Source organism: Delphinapterus leucas, chromosome 4 (assembly GCF_059928025.1).
Source record: "Delphinapterus leucas isolate spDelLeu-1000000601 "Yukka" chromosome 4, BTC_Dleu_Yukka2, whole genome shotgun sequence".
NCBI lineage: Eukaryota > Metazoa > Chordata > Mammalia > Artiodactyla > Monodontidae > Delphinapterus > Delphinapterus leucas.
The window spans coordinates 131,078,983-131,094,608 of NC_143132.1; the positions used below are offsets into that span (position 1 = coordinate 131,078,983).

At 35.7% G+C, this 15,626-nt stretch overlaps 1 protein-coding gene and 1 non-coding gene across 7 annotated transcripts in view; one reads left to right on the forward strand and one right to left on the reverse strand.

Moving 5' to 3' along the window:
* Positions 1-15,626, reverse strand: part of ARMC8 (armadillo repeat containing 8) — a 106,858-nt gene that overhangs the window by 49,341 nt on the left and 41,891 nt on the right. For 5 of the 6 annotated variants that reach the window (XM_022582582.3, XM_089911105.1, XM_089911104.1 and 2 more), the window contains 6 exons: positions 13,646-13,738; positions 8,884-8,964; positions 6,829-6,904; positions 6,642-6,732; positions 4,884-4,944; positions 2,653-2,853 (listed from right to left, as the gene is read on the reverse strand). In XM_022582582.3, the coding sequence (XP_022438290.1) occupies positions 2,653-2,853; positions 4,884-4,944; positions 6,642-6,732; positions 6,829-6,904; positions 8,884-8,964; positions 13,646-13,738 (603 nt within the window). The remainder of the gene's footprint in view (positions 1-2,652; positions 2,854-4,883; positions 4,945-6,641; positions 6,733-6,828; positions 6,905-8,883; positions 8,965-13,645; positions 13,739-15,626) is intronic. The other variant, XM_022582584.3, reaches the window with a different exon arrangement.
* On the forward strand, positions 10,043-10,115 carry TRNAE-CUC (transfer RNA glutamic acid (anticodon CUC)). Its single transcript has one exon. It is a non-coding gene; the product is annotated as a tRNA-Glu (tRNA).

The window sequence follows — 15,626 nt, forward strand, 5'->3', positions numbered from 1 at the left end:
ACCCGTGTCCGCTGCAGTGGAAGCACAGAGTCCCTGGACCACCAGGGAATTTCCCACCAACTCTTTGAAATGCTCTCCAAAAACACGGCACAAGAACTTCCCTGGTGGTCCAGTGGCTAAGATTCCACACTCCCAATGCAGGGGCCCTGGGTTCGATCCCTGGTCAGGGCACTAGATCCCACATACTGCAACTAATTAATTAATTAAATTAAAACAAAACAAAACAAAAAAAATGGCACACTCAGGCCTTTCTAACCCCAGAATACAGCTGATAACTTGAGTGCTGCTGCAACAGTATCTTTAGAAGGTTTTCCTAAACTTTAATAGTGCTAACCAAATTTCAGCATTTAAAAAGCTTTTAGAAGCAGGAAAACCTTTGTAAAAATGCTTAATAAACAACAGACCATGGTAACCATTACTACCTATTACAGCTATCTGAGAATTATGTTCAGGGGGCTTTTTTGGGATAAATTTATTAAAATTACTTACTGGTATGAAACAATTAATGCTATCTTTTCATATGCATAACTGGCTTTCTCAGTTATCAATTCTTCCATATACCTGATTTATCACCAAACTACCATAAAAATAAAAGAGAACCGTGTTCTCAGGACACTTTCAGTGACTAAATATGAACCAGTAAATATATAAGGCATATCAGTAAAGTAAATAATTTTATAACTAAGAGATATAACTTATCCAAATGATTACAACTTTTTCCAAATGAGTTGTCTTGGAAAGGTTCACCCTTATGCAAAGATATAGGTGTTGTTCATAATATTCTGAGACCCTCTTTTGAACATTCCTAAAGAACTGAATGGCACACTAGCAAGAAAACCCTGACAATAATAACATATTTTCATCAACTAAGAGAGTTTTAAGTTAACTGTCACTGGTGTGTGAAGAGGGGGAAATCCAACTGGGTAACATCATTTAGAGTAACAACAACAAAAACTCCACAGTAAAAAACTAAAACTCAGTTGGGTTCTGAAGGCAATTATTAAGAGTAGCTCCCCAAATATTTTGATCAAAGCAGGTACTGATGGTTTATGGGAGGAACCTCCCAATATATGACACTCATTTTGATGTGTAAGTTCTAAAATATCTATTCTTATGTCTTAACTACTTTCCAGTCATAACATTTATTAGAATATTGACTTGGACTAAAATACAATGAAAATCAGACATTTATTAACATGTAAAAAAGTCTCTCTTATGGGTCTAGTACCTATACTTGTATGTCAGGAACCACTGGATAATCCATCATCAAAAATAAAGATGACAAAACAAACTAATATTCAAGTTTAGGAGATTTTAAAAAAAGTTATTATTATTCCAGTTTTACTGTGATGGAAATAAAATGGAAAAACCCTAAGAAAAGGGATAATCTTCTATATACTAGTTAAATTTTTGCACATGTGTAAGCTAGACGTTCTTGTAACTATGTCTCCTCACTCTCATGTCCATCAAAGTGTTCTATTTGCCTTGCTGCCATGGTCAGCTAAGGGTGTTCAGGAGGCCGTAGTTAGGACTTGCTCATATGTCTTTGTACTTTGAGTTACTGTGTCAGTGAGCAAGTAGCCAGAGGGAAAACAGACAAGGCAGCTGCTTCAATATAACCTATCACTTCTACTAGAAAAACAATACTGCTGAAGGAAGAGCAGGCACATAACTTTAATACATAAAGGGCAGTGTACATTAATACAAATATCAATGGAAGTTATTTTAGGCCCTTTCTGAGGCAGAGAAAAGTTATACCCTTAATAGTTTGTTTTGTTTTCAGTGTTAAATGCCAAACGAACAGTTGCCTACCGGATGAAGTTTTTTGGAACTCAGGGGCATGGGAGAGGTCAAGAGAATAGTTTAAAAAAAATTTACCATTGGGACCAGTGGCATCAAAAATACAGTCACATTTGTGAAACAGTACTGGTTACTATTTAGGAGGCAATGCTCTCTATACCATGACCTCCTTAAATAAACTTTCTCTAACAGAATATTTATCTCTCATGCTTAGAGAAGTGGATATGACAAACACGTTGAGAAAAAAAGCCAAAAAGAATATCTACCTATTCTGAGGAACTTATAGTTTGAGAAAAAGTTAGCACAATTTGGTCCTTGATGGTCTCAAACTAGAGGTTAGATGGTGCTTTAGCTGTCACTAGCAGGCCCAAAGCACAGTTTGAAACTGCAGAAAAGAAAGAAGAGATGGCAAAAATTAGAAGAAAAGGTAGCAAAAGAAAAAGACAGTGGCGGAGAGTAAAATAAAGCCACTCAGTCGCCTGGAACAAAAGATTACCCTTGTCCTAAAGAATGAGAATATAGTGACAAAGCTGATTCTGGGACTTTCAAAAGCATTAGATGATGTTGATATAATGTCAATAACCAGCTTAGAGACCCCACTATTTTGGGGTTAGCTGGGAATTTGGGATGCAATTTTCTGATTATCTCCTTACTAAAAAAACTTCTGACAATAAACATGAAACAAACTGGATTCAAAACTCATAAAGTGACATCATCTACGTTACTAAAAGATTTCTTTATTTAAAAGGGCTCTGAACTATTAATTATCAATTGGTTCAAAAGTAGTGAACAGTAAGAAAATCTTTTTAAAAATCCCTCTCTTGAGCTGCTGAAAAGGAAAAGAGAACATACCCTTTTAATATCAGTGATGGCACTCACAGAGCTGGGATACTTGAAATAATCAGCAAGCATGGCAATGAGGTGATCAGTAATGCTAGCAATTCTTTGTAGCTCAACATCTGGTTCAATCAGATAGGCGAGTGTCTCAGCTCCTTCAACTCTCTCCTCTAGTAACCTCTCCTTACTGCACATTCGAACCAAACAAGGCAATGTCTGGAAGGTAGTGATATTAATTATTTGCTTTCTGGTAAACGCAAAAGCATGATGGAGATCATATAGTAACTGTATCAACCCCACAGTTTTTACTGGGAGTCATGTTTGTGATCAAATGTTTCAATAAAGACTTTCAGAGGATAAAAGTTCTTTTTGGAATGTAAAAACACACAAAATTCAGTGCATATTAATCATTTACACTGGCACACTAAACTAAACATATATTCAAAGCACATTAATATAAAGTCTAATTAGGCTCTTGTGATCGGTAAGACTGAAGCTTTATTGTACAACCTTACAAAAGACATTTAAGAATCCCTAATAAATCATTTCTGATGCTCCTGCCCTGTCTACATATTTATTTACCTAAAATACATCCAGCAGTTTAATCAGGAACGATTTTGTCTTAGAAAAAGTATGCTATCTTTTCCTTAATGTGTGTGATATAGCTGGGATGACTTTCAATTTTTGTTTAGAGTTTAATACTTACAGTTGCAAAAACAAAATGCAGCTTTAAAAACTCAGTGATCTTCCCATTAGTCAGATTCTACCAGTTCTCCTGTAATCCAAGTGGAATGCATCAATCACAGTTCCTAAGTTCTCCAGAGAACTCCCTGGAATGACTGTGATATCTACTAGTCCAATTTTACTTCTCAGGTCCTTCAAAAACCTTGGCACTGGTCTTGGTAATTTCTCTACATTAGGTTCTCAATAAAAATATCCCATGTTTATATTTCTAAGGCTGATGAATCAACTTTAAAGGATAATGTGGAAATAGAAACTGAAACATCAGAATTACAGGAAGACTTCCTCTACAACCGCAGGCAACTATGCTTTGTTCTTTTCTAAGTTCCTATTATAGCTTGACCACAGAGTTCAGCACTTTATTGTTCACTGCTGATTTCTTATCAGGCTGGTTCCATCTTTTAAATATGACCCTAGGCTTCCAAGAAGAAAGCCTATTCTTATTTTCCTTGGAACAGTTACCAACATTTATCAATACCATAAACTCATGGATTATTGAATTTAATGCTCACAACTACTACACAAAGAAGATACTTATTAACCTAGTTTACCAATGAGAAAGAAAAGGAGGGGGAGAGCAGTTAAGTAAGGGCATGGAAGCCCTCTATGCAGTGCTATTTACTTAGGGGGTCCTCAGATCTCATTAAACTGTCTTGCTTCACCAAAGACTAAAGGAAACATTAATCTTCTTAATGTTCTTTTATCCTTGGGTTCATTTTGAACACTGATAATGAGATCTCACATTCATAAAGTGACACACTATCAATTTACTTACAGTTGTTCTGTTCTTTATAACTAAAAGCTGTTTAATGTATTTAATACATTGTTATTCTCAATATCCCTTTGGGATAGATGAACAGGAATTATTGCTTCCATTTTCATAATTAGGAGTCTGAGGCACCACAAGAATAAGGGATGTGCCCAAGGCTACCGACCCAGTCAGTGGTGGAAGTGCTAAAACCAGAATCCAGGTCTTAGGACTTTTAAGGGCTAGTCTTTTATCTGGGCTTTTCTGAGTTCTAGTTGCATCTGACACACCACAATAATGATGATTGCTTTCACGTGTTATTTACTTATTCTTTCTCATTATGCCTTTTGATTATCTGCCATGTGGGTGAAATAAAGTCTTTATCTATAGAGTTAGTGAACTGCTTGCCTACAAAACTGTGTTGCAAACTTAATGAAAATCAAGGACTAAAATATATTTTCTATTTAACCTGAATTTTACACATTTTTATAATTTTTACATCCTTCTAATTGCCATAAAAGTGAAAAAGGTTTGACAAGGAAGGATTTACTTTGACTTTCAAAACATATCTAAAACCAATTTTTTAAAACTACATGTCATCCCACTGAAAAGCATGGTGTTTTAATATTATTTCATGCTGTGCACGCATACCATAGTGATAAATGTGTAAAAATAAATAGGAATACAAATATTTATATTCAACACTTATATGCCTGGATAATTTTCACATGTTTTTAGAAAGAATTAATTCACTCACCTTTAATACAATACAGTTGTCATCTGTCCGAATTGCTCCAGCTCTACACATGTAAGTTAAACTGGAATAAGATGGCAGAAAGTAAGTTTTTGCTTGTGTTTTAAAGCTTTAAAAACAACAACCACCACCTACTTGCCTTTAAGATATTATGGGGAAAACAAAAGACAACTACTCTTACTTATCTTGAGGGAGAAGGTTTTGACACTCCCTTATCTGAGATTCTGTTAATTAAATAGTCAAAGAAAACTATGTGATATAGGCAGACAGTAAGCCAGAAGTTTTTTAAAATACCTACAAAATTGTTTTAAAAATAAATGGCCGAATGAATGGGTAAACGATAAAGCAAGGTGCTGGGCACACTGGAGTTCTCTATACTTTTCTCTATACTTTTTGTTTGAAATTTTCCATAATAAAAAGGAAAAAATTTTTAAATAAAATATAAAGTTAACAAAGTATCTAAATTTAAATGAAGTTAAGTTGGGATATTTCAACTCCAAGAGCAGTGGTAGAAGTATCACAGAAGCAGCATTTAACTTGTAACACTTATAGCTATCCCTATTAGCTAAGATAGTTAAGATATTAACTAGTTAAGATATTAATTAGTTAAGATATTAACTAACTAGTCAGAGGTTACCAGAAGTGGCTTTGAGAATTAATTAGTGATTTGGCTCTACTGAAAAACAATTTACCTTCACAATTATATCTGGCTGTGAATAAGAATACAATTACTTTCTACTCTCTAAGCAAGTACTGAACATTAAGCAATTAAGAAACTTAAATTAATGGCTTTCCTTTTTGAATTAGATTCCTTTGGTAAGCTGGAGGGAAAAAAGCCTAAAATACCCCATGTTCTGACTTCTAGGGAAAGTTATAAACAAGTCAGTAAAACTCCTTACTTACACTGTAGGAGATGAATTCTTTATAGCTGTTATCATTATCTTAAGATTTGTTACTACATTGTTTTTTGAAACCAGTTCCATGAGAGTATAACCTTACTAACAAAAAGGCAAATGCTCAGTTTTGAAGACAAAAAAGCAGACAAACAAAAAATACAAATCATATAAACAAACAGAAAACAATTCATGATGCAGGAGTGATTCACTGAAAACTCCTCATTCTGGCCAAAATATTAGAAAGCCACGGCTTCTTAAATACTGAAACGAAACCATTCACTTAGCACAGAACTCTACATAACAGGTGTTAAACCTATCTGGTAATATATTGATAATTACAGAATTAACATGTACTGAATGCTTACATGAGCCAGGAACTGTGCTAATAAGAACTTTACATAACTATCTTATAAATGGTCACATCTCTATGAGGAATCTTTGTTTTGTTTTCCCAAAATTGAGGAAGTCACATTCTCTGAAATCATGCCTTGGTTATCAACTTCAACTAATTCTCACTATTTCTATATCTTTATGTTTTCCTGCCGTAATACTTAGCATAATATGTGTTGGTTAAATCTGATCTAATTCTGTGTTATTTCAACTGAAATACAAGAAGGGAATGTAATGAAGTAATTTTCTGTAGGTAGTCTTAGATGTTATAAGAGAGTTCTTGTTGGGCATGCCACTAGTAGTAAACTGAGTATAAAACTCACATCCATTTAAGAAGGTATGAGATAATCCCATGACTTTCAAATTTCAAAATCCCAAAACAAGATGGGGATTGAAAGTGAGCTCATTAGGCTGTCCAAAAATACTCTAAATTGATAAAGCACTGTCTTTCTTCCCACATTGTCTTGACCTTTACCATTTTGCTGATGTGAGCTGCATTTCAATGGGCTTATCCCTCTGTAACATCTTCACAAAAATTTGTGGTAACAATTCTCCATCAACCAAAACTAGAAATAAAACAAACAACAAGGATTAAGGAATTCTTTAAATCTACAAAGTTCATAAATTAAATTGTGTAGGTGCCACTGAAAGTTCCAGCCTACCATTTACCAGGGTCATCGATACCTGGGGGTTTTCAAAAGCTAAAACTGAGAAGCATTTCAGTGCCTGCATTCGAACCTGTAAAAATAAATGAACAAAGCATTTATTTTAATTTTGCAAATATGAATTTTAATGTCTCAGAATCTAAACTCTTCTGAAGAAATAACTATTTAAATCTGCCTAAAGTACTAAAGGAAGGACTCAAGGGAATAAAAATAAGACCTGTATATCTGAAGAGTACAGTAAGTTAAAATTATAAAAAGTTAAAATTAATTTTGAAATAATAGAAAAGAAAAAACAGGGAGGAAGTAGCAACTAAAATGGAACTAGATAAATCCCTATTCAAATTTAAAAGAACGCTGTAAAAAATACAATGCTGGTAAGGCAAAGGGAACTTAATAACAATTACTAATTGCCTTTCAAGTGGGACATTTCTTCTTCCCAAATTACAAACCAGAGAACTGAAGAGAAGACCAAAAAAAAAAAGAGTACTCTTGTAGTTGTGTATGGGATGGGGAGTGGGGGAAGAGAACAGGAGAGGAAAGAAAGTTATGAAAAAAGTTCGAAAAGGACCAAACTAAAACTTTAGAAATACTTATGAATTACGTTACTATACCTCAAAACTAGGTAACTGGTGTGGGATGATACCAAGGGCTCAAACTCTTGACCACATACAACATACTTTATAATTTGCAGGAGCTCCTATGAGAGCTGTTATTTTTCATTCTTTTTGTTCAGCTTTCACCAGATGACCTCATCCTCACTTCCAAGCCTGAGTCTATATATGATGTTCTCCTGTGGAGCCTGAGATTGGCAGGATAGGTAGCTGAGGTGTGAAGAAGCTCTGTCCCTCACTTGGGCAATGCTCTGCAGCACAAGCACGTGCCTACAGGTGGAACCTAGAATATGTTCATGACACTCTGACAGTGGAGCAAACCTTGGCAAGAGTAATGTTACCAAAACCTTTTTCCTTCTACAACCTGTAACTTGCCATAGTAGATAAGGAAGTCTAGTGTGGAAAAGAAAAGAAAGAAATGAAGAACTTAATGAAGCTAGAGGATGGAAAAGAACAAGAACAGTAAATTGCCACCCCAGCAACTGTTTCTTGACATACAAGTGCTGACTGGTCTCAGCCTACACACAGTACAGAGCAGAGGAAGCAGCTCTCAGTATATATGTCCTTCCCTTGCCTCTGGCTAGTTTCAAGCTGGTTCCATTCCCCACTCCTATTCTTGTGAGATCTTCACCAAGATCTAACTTTGGATGTCTGAAGTAGGGAAAATGTACATATTAGCAGGGCAGACCTGCAATAAAGCTAAGGACAAAAAGAGCAGACTAGGATCAGTGCAAATGGATAGAAGACAAAAATGACAGCTTCTCTGCTTTACAGGAAATTCCTAGCATATTTAGTTCTAATGTGACACAATAAAGACAGTGTCCCAATATTTGCTACAACTTACCAGTTGGACAATAATGAAATGACCAAAGTTTTAACTAAATGCCTGATAGTATCTCATGACACTGCTTACCTATATATAAGAGATAGTAAAGAAATTTAATTAACACAACTGAAAACCCTTGACTTTTTAAGTCAAAATACAAAACAGAACACATTTTAAATGTTGATGTATATGTGGGTATATTAAGTTTCAGTCAGTGTGGCTAAATAAAGGTTTCAAATAGGAAATCCAAGGTCTTTCCTGTTATAGCAAGCCATTGCTCCTACATACTTCAAGGCATGACCTCACTTGCAACTTTGGCACTGACACCATACCAGAAGAGACTACTAATGATCACAGGTAAAAATCAATAGGAACTTATACCACAATCATATCCTGAAGAAAAAAAAAAAAAAGGAAAGGCAAGGTAGATTTTTTTTTTAAGTGTACTCTCTCTAGAGGTAAAACAATGCCCCATAACATTTTACTGATAAAATACTATTCTTGATCACAATATCTACAAAAGAAACAACAAAACATGTGTGCCTCTTTCCAGACCAAGACTCTAGAAGCCTAAAATAAAGTATAAAAGTCTGGCCATAATTTTTAACATCTTACTTTGTAAGATACTGAGGTTAGTAGGTGAGCAATATTCTGAACTGCACCATGATTAAATAAAATTGTTTGATGATCTGGACCCTGTAAGAAAAGAGAATAATACATTAAGAAGAGTAATGATTCATTCCAATAAAACATTTACTTAAATGGAGAAAACCACATTCACTACAATGTAGAATTTTTAGTTACCCTTCTCCTGTATAAACCCATTCCCAAAAAGCAGGATAGACACTGTTTTCAGTCCTGCAAAGGGCTGTAATATCTTACCTCTCATCTCAGTTCCATAGAACCGCTGCCTCCTTAGCTCCCTAAATAAGGAAGGGGGCACAGAAGCTATCCTGGCATAGGCCCTCACACCATTACAGCAACAAAAGCACTCCAAATTCTGCATTTCATGTGCACACCCTTACCCTATGCCCACAGGAGACAGTGTACTCATTCTTACAACTTAAGACTGATGACCTAGTCAGGGGAACTCTAAAACTAATTAATTACAAGAGAAACTGGACCAGACCCTAAGCTACCTCAACACATCTGGGAGGTTGGAGCAGTGGATGGTAGGAAACACAGCACTGCATAACTGAGAAGTAAACATGTTTTAGTTCTCTTTCTCTCTAATTTCTCTTAAAATTATCACTTCTTAGAGTAAGAAAGTGAAGTAACAGGAAAATTCAGGTATTTTATTTTTTACCAACTCTGTTTTCTACTAATCAATTTACTGAAGATCTTCAAAATGGCACAAGCTAAAGATTAATGCAAGGCTTTGAATTTGCCAGTACTTAATTCACTTCTTTTATGTCCCACCAATTCACTCAAATAATGAAAAGTCAATTAAAGCCATGGCAAGGATGGTATTTCATGCTTATCATTATTTAGGAGAGAAAAGTGTAGCACCGAAAGGTAGGTTATCTATTTGGGTTCACCAGAGGAAACCAATTCCTAGTCTAGAAAAAAAGCTCTCAAACCAACTTCTCCAACTCACTATTCAGCCAAGTTACAACTGTTTTGCAGATGCTCATTCTTTCTTGGACCAAAATATCCATCATTTGAAGTGGGAAGATTAGCATTCATACTTCCGATTAATAAAAGAGCCATACTCTATTTTATAGGCAACAATCCCCTAAACATTTTACATACTATTAAGAGCCCTTTAGGGACTTCCCTGATGGTCCAGTGGGTAAGACTCTGCACTCTCAATGCAGGGGGCCCGGGTTCGACCCCTGGTCGGGGAACTAGATCCCACGTGCATGCCAAAACTAAGAGTTCGCATGCAGCAATTAAGAAGTCCTCATGCCACAACTAAAGATCCCGCCTGCTGCAACTAAGACCCGGCGCAGCCTAAATAAACAAACATTTTTAAAAAGAGCCCTTAAAAAAAAAACACTTCAGCAATTTCTCTCTTAATTTACATACATTTTAAAAACTGAAGTAGAACTGATTCTATACATTTTCTAACTTCTAATTTCTTATTTTTAATCACTATATAATATTCCACAGTTTACTCAAGCAAACCCCCATCACATATTTTTGGTACTTTCTAATGTCTCACTATTAATTGACTCATTTGAAACACAGGAGTCTCTGGCTTATTCATTATAAGGATAGTGGTGGAGACTACAAAGGGGGAGCCAAGGAAAAGAAGGGTCTCCTCAGAATCTGACCCATTTTTTCTACCTATTAACAAGTAGGTAACTAGAATAAGTTATGAAGATAAGCCTCAATTAACCTTGACTAAGGTTTTTTTGCCTTCCTTGTAAATTTTAACATCCCAATTTATATACAGGCAGTGTTTAGCAGAACAGCTAAGTAGGCAGGGGGCTGCCTCTACCCCCTTGTACCTCACTGTTCTTCCACTGTATTCAGCCAATCCATTCTCCTGATTTGAGGTGACCTAATACTAATAGATTATTTTATATTCTTCAAGACAAAGAAGAATACACAAGTACATTCTTTCCCCCTATTTTAACACAAATGGTAGGATAATACTATATATTTTTATATATATATAATATATAAAATACTACATATAAATACTATATATATACTATACATACATATATAAGTATATATATGCATGGCTCCAAACCTCTTATTTCCTTTATAATATATCTCAGTGATCACTCATATCAGTACACAAAGAGCTTTCTCATTTCTTTTTTAGCCTTAATCCATTGTACAAATGTCCCATACTTTAACTAGTATCCTATAGTTAGACATTCAGATTGTTTTCAGTCTTGGAGTTATATTTATAAATGATGGTGAAGCACAGTGCAATTCTCTGTACGTAACTGTTTCCCACCGCTTACAAGATATTGTACTTTTTAATCCCTCACATTCTTTGCCCAAATTGCAGCAAATGTCTGTTACAAAAGAAGCTCTTCCTCCTCTCTATGGTCATAGATAGGATTGTGTAAAAACAACTGCAAGGAAGGAATTAGTGGCTGAACCAACTAAAGAGGAGGAACTATTATTCCATTATCAACTCTCTCTTTAGTCTCTCCAAATCAACCTGCACAACCTGGAGTTAGTGAAACGGCCTTTCAGTGTGGGAAGCACATAAGCCCTCATGATCCTAAACCCCAAAAGATAGGTCTCGAAATCTGAGTCACTGCTTAAGTGGCAACAATGTAGAAGTTAGAATTCCAATTAATATTATTACTAGCCTTTTTTTGCTCCTTAATAAATCAGGGAGAGAATTTCAGAAATATAACTATGATTAGCTTACAACACAAATGCTTTAGAAATCTCTTTTTCTGTCTCTCTTGCCCAAAGTATGCAAATTTAATATTGACACTAGTATATGAAAATTTGTAAATGAGTCTTAAAATGCTACTATGAATTTTATTTATTGTTTTCATAAACAAAATGAAAATAAAAGGTTTTTATAATTAATGACATACAGAGATCATCAGACCAGTTGCTTTCAAAGATACATGTTTTTAGTGTGTCAGTAGGAAAATAAATAGTATTTTAGACTATTACTGTTGTCACTGGCTTTATACATGCTATAGTTTCCTGAGGTCTAGTTATATCTCAGACTACTTAAATTGGGTCATCTAATTACCATGGCAAATGCTAATTATCAGGCTAAAAGAAAGATGAGTTCAGGTTTTTAATTTTCTTCAGTTCTGTTAGTGGCATGAGGGTGCCTGTAAATTCTTATTCAGCATAAGTTTCTCTCCAGCAAAAGAACTAGTGATTTAACAGTATTCCGTTATCTATCTCCAGCAAAAGAACTAGTAATTTAACAGTATTCCGTTATCTATGATTTCGGCTAAAACAGCATTGAGAAGTTTCAGATGAGCAAGCCTAAAAGCACTGAGAAGTTTCTGAAGAGCAATTCTAAAAACTATTTGGGTAACTTTAGGGATAGGATTATTCAAACTTCTCATAATTTGACATGTAGTAGTTATACCTCCAGGTCCAATTTTCAGTGTCCATTTGGGATTACTGTGATTATGACTAGTAGATGCTGTGCTCTCAAGCACTTGCATCTAGATGCTGAAAGATTTGTAATGAGGCATATAGTTCTGGAGTATCCTTCTCCACCTATCTACCAGGGTTGGCTATAAGACATCATTTAATGTTGGAAATTGTTTTCTCAAAGCTTTTCTTTGCCCACCTCAAGAGAGTAAGGAATTGACAACCCTGGTCCTATAAGTTGGCTTACATGCTCACAAAGCAATCCAGGAGGAGAAACTTCAGCGACTTTTGACAAAAATCTTAAATTCTAAATGTCTTTATATATAGAATAGAATAGGCTATGACAGCTAGGATTTGAGAGGGGTTTTAAGTTATAATCTGTAGTTAGTTATAATCTATAGTTACTTTTTCTGAAAGGAACTGACTTAAGTTATATTTTGGAAACTGTCCTAAAATAGCATAGATCTGTGATCTTCTTAGTTTAGTACGCAGTTGTTCACTTTTCCTTCTTTCCTATAGTTCCCCAAACTCATTTTATATTTGCATTATAAGTGATAAGCAGGTAAGTAATGCTGTCCTGAAAAACTTATCAGAATATAAACAATGACTTGGTTAAAAGTTATCAAATTATGGTTATCAAAAGAGTACACTCAATATGTAAACTATGAAGCAAAATAAGTAGCACTGCATAGCACTCTTCAGTTTAGGTTCAGGCTCTTCTAATAACTGAAATTCCTCTCAACAAAGAGGAGAGAAGAATCTCTCTTAGTTCTCCTTATAAGAGATCACTTAAAACAATTTCCAACAATGTGGAAACTGAGGGTGTGGGAAAACAGTCATGAGCATATACTGCTGGTAGGAGTATAAGATTGTATAACCTCCAATATAAGACAACATGTGGTAAAACTACACATGCACAATTCTTTGACTCAGCAATTCTGTTTCTTATAAAATGTCTTACATACAGGGTATTTGCTGCATCACTGCTGTGAAATAAGATTGGAAACAAGCTAAATGCCCAACAATAGAGGACTGGTTGAATAAATTATTGTACATCTATACAATAAAATACTCTTCATCTGTTTAAAAAAAAAGAATGAGGAAACTCCTCATGTACTGATGTGGAATATCCTTCAAGATGTTAAGTAAAAAATGCAAGGTGCAGAACAGTATGTATGGTATGCTACCATTTGTGTCAAAAAAAAAAAAGAGGGGAAAATACATACATAAGTCTGCTTATATGTGTATAGATTAACTACAGGAGGATACACACAGAAGGCACATCTCCTGAGGACATGCAAGATTTTATATTATAGAGAACATTTGTTCTGGTTCTTACTTTACAGCAGTGTGAGAAGATCTGACAGATGTACTCCTGGGTATAGCGGGACCTGCTAAGCAGCGCCATGAGATGCGGTATCACTGTGGCATCCTGGAGTCAAAGGGAAGAAGAGCACAGCAACAAGGAACTCAAACACAGTAAGTATCTCTAACAAATGATTTCCACGAGCAGATACATATGTAAGCCTCTTATCTTAATGACAGTAAATCAAGTCTCTTTAAGGAACACAACACAGAAGCAACACGGCAATCAAAACTGTCTAAGCAAAGGACAAGGAAAGGGGCTTCAATTTTCATCCTTGACAACAAAATACAAGAACAGGAAATTCTCAATTTCTCTCCCATAAACAGCCTACATCCCCACAATAAAACAAAATCATTTCAATAAGACTTGACATAAATCTATTCTGAAACCAAAATGTGACATATTAGTAAGATATGTAACAATGCATTGCTTATAAGGAGGAATTACTGTATTAAAATAAAAGTTGACAATTTTGATCTCTGAGATGTTCTGGTAAGTATCAGCAACAGGTTAACACTCATAACAACTGTAGTTAGCTAATTTCAATCTTCACAATTTATATAATAGCAACTTCTCACTTATAGCCCACTCTCTGCCTACTACTGACACTTCACAACATACACGATGGTATAGGACAAGACAGAAGAATCCACCCAACCTGCTGCAGGGCTCTCCAAAAATCTCCTCTTTCTTGAGTGCAAAAAGAATTAAACGTTGAAATAATATTTGGCTTGAACCACAGATGGTAAAGGAGACTTAGCTCAAGCCGCCTAGTCAATGCTGACACAAGTCCTGTAGCAATGCTTCTCAAATATGAATGTGCACTGCGTGTATGTTCCCAGGGGACATTCTGTATATACAGATTCTGATTCTCTAGGTTTGGAGTAGGACTTAAGATTCTCCATTCTAACAAGCTCCCAACTGATACCTGATGTTGCTGGTCCACAGACCACCCTTTGACAAAAGACAACAGAGGGCAAGGAAGGAAACTTAAAAGAATACCAGAATACCACTGTTGGGATAAACAAGATTTGGGGTTTCCCTCAGAAAGAAAAGAATGCTCAAGATCCATAAAAGCTAAGTAGGAAAATAGGTTGTTGATGCCTACAAGTAGAATCTTTTCCCCTTGCTTGTTAGTATAACCCTGTGTTGTCATAAGCAGTTTAAAAACAAAATGAGGGAATTCCCTGAAGGTGCAGGGGTTAGGACTCTGCGCTTTCACTGCCATAGGCCCAGGTTTGATCCCCGGTCAGGGAACTAAGATCCCGCAAGCAGCGTGGCATGGACAAAAAAAATAAACAACACTCAGAAAATTTCAAAGAAAGTCAGCTACTAAATTCATTTAAAAAAGGGAAGAGATGAGAATGTAAAGTATGCATCTATTTTACAGATGCGGGGTTGGGGTGGCAGGAATAACGATGACAGTGGTTCCATTGACAGATGATAGGGAAGTAGGTAACAGCTGAGAGAGAAGAAGCAATTGAGAGGAAGAGCCTCTATTACGCTCCTAAAACTACTTCCACCTCATTCCTTTCCTCCATTGCTCTCTCACCCCTCAGTTTTCCTGTGACAATAGCCCCTATCTCATTTCTTCACACCTGCGTCCTTTCTGCCAACTGTGTTATATATCTGCAGTTTATGGTTGATTAAACAAGGCAAAGAACAGTTACATAACTTCCCCAGTCACCCATCTGATAAACAGGATTGCAAACTAGACATCCTGCCCTCTTCAACAGGACTGTGCTGTCTTTAGTTTAGTGCCTGAGTTGCCATGGTAGCTGGCCTCTACACAATCCAACTCACAGATGTCAGTCAGTTACACCTAAATACTACTCTCTGTCATTGTCCCACCTAACACTTTTCATGGATTCTCCACCGTCTCTGAGGGATAAAACTGTTTCACAATTTAGGTATTCTCTCTGTGAAAGTCACGTTAATGTCCCTGTGTCTTAAT